At 46.0% G+C, this 1655-nt stretch overlaps 1 protein-coding gene across 1 annotated transcript in view; it reads right to left on the reverse strand.

The window, feature by feature from the left end:
- Positions 1–239: 239 nt before the first annotated feature.
- The window catches only part of LOC117006513 (Ig heavy chain Mem5-like), a 24530-nt gene continuing 23114 nt past the window's right edge, over positions 240–1655 (reverse strand). Inside the window, exons 5-6 of the mRNA XM_033079033.2 lie at positions 1293–1364; positions 240–953 (exon numbers count right to left, since the gene is read on the reverse strand). Coding sequence (XP_032934924.1) covers positions 838–953; positions 1293–1364 — 188 coding nt within the window. The 3' untranslated portion in view covers positions 240–837. The remainder of the gene's footprint in view (positions 954–1292; positions 1365–1655) is intronic.

Raw genomic sequence — 1655 nt, forward strand, 5'->3', positions numbered from 1 at the left:
GCCAACAGGAAATCACCATTATCAAAGCTGTGTTTGTGATCCTTGTGGGCTTTATGAGAGATGCATTTCAGCATTCTCTGTCCCTAGTACAGAAGAAAAAGCACAGAAACCCCGCAGCATTTAGCCAAAAAGCACTTTATTTTCATTATTACTACAGGATCCTAAAATGAACATGATCTATATTTAGCTGAAGAAATACTGGCTTAATAAAGAAATGAACCTTATCTGGTTGAATGACTTAACTTCAGATCCTACACAGCTCTTCTCATCTGCAACACACGCTTATTAAATTGATCAAAAACCCAAAGCTCCAAATGGCAACTACTGGGCTTGAATTCCCTCAGCAGCACTACTGCAGCTGCACAGGCAGGAACACAACAGGCCTGGGAAAGGTGCTTTTAAAAGGCCACATATCTAGGGTGAGCATTGGAGTTTGCAAAGCTATTGAATTAACTTGGACACTCGTGTGCAAATGGCACAAGAGTGGGGAGATGACTTAGGATGATGAGGATAAATGCACTCCCCTCAGTTCTCAGAGGAGAGCAAAGAGCAAAAGCACTTCAAGCTGTTCAGTGGAATGGAGCTGGCCAGGCAGCAGTGAGCAGTGTTCAATGGCTTCAGGGGAAGGTGCTGCCTTGTGTCCTGGCTGCTCTCTGTCAGCTGCTCTGGCCCTGCTTGTTCCAGCCCCTTGTGCTGCTGCTTCACGTTCTTTCCTGCTCTTCTTCGGGTTCCTCTTGCCTTCATTCCCCAGGACTGGAAGAGCAAAGTGGGGTTGAAACGACATGGAATGAAATTGGGCCTAGGAAGCAGTGTTTGATAGCTGAGAGCTCCCTCAGCTCAGAACAGAAACAACTTGATACTCATGAGGGTGTTGAAGGCGATGCTCTTTGCCAGCAGGACTCTCAAACCCAACACAGCCATGGACAGCATGTTCACTCTCTGCCCTTCAGCATCTGCTCAGGGACCAGAAAAGAGCACAGAGATCAGGGTCTGGGTTTTGATGGTGTGATCTTGGCACAAAGGGGGACAATGCCCAGGGGACAGTCTCAGGGAAAGGAAGAGCAGCAGAGGAGCAGAGCTAGAGAACATGGCAACACCAGGGGAGCCCAGGCTCTGTCTCTGTTGCTTTTGGCTTCCTGGGGCTGGTGTGCAACTGCAGGAGCAACCTTGGAACAGCAGCTTGTGTCTGCTGAATGTGCTATGTTCTGCCTGCAGTGCCCTGGAGAAAATCCATTTCCATGCCTTTATCCCCCAAACTGCAATGGAACTTCACACCTGTGTGTGGAACTCACCTTGTGCTGAGGGCTCTGTGCTGTTGCAAACCCTCTCACTGTTCCCTGCCACTGGTTCTTCAGCCTCCTCTTCTGCAGCATGATAAAGAAAAGGCATTTTAAACTATATCCACATTTTATACAAGATTAAAGAAATGTTCCTGTTACATTTCCTGCAAGTACTCAAGGAAAGTTCAGGCTCATATTGTCAGTCATTAATTCCAACGTTACTTTGCGTTCACAGATTGTCCATGCAACTGATGGAGACAGAAGAATTCCTGCATTGTTTTGGTTTTGCTATTTAAATAATTTTCAGGACTGTAATAACAATCCCAAAAATTTTAACAATATACTCAGTTAAAAAACCCCCACAGGATTTAGAAA

Source organism: Catharus ustulatus, chromosome 23 (genome assembly GCF_009819885.2).
Source record: "Catharus ustulatus isolate bCatUst1 chromosome 23, bCatUst1.pri.v2, whole genome shotgun sequence".
NCBI classification, from domain to species: Eukaryota; Metazoa; Chordata; class Aves; order Passeriformes; family Turdidae; genus Catharus; species Catharus ustulatus.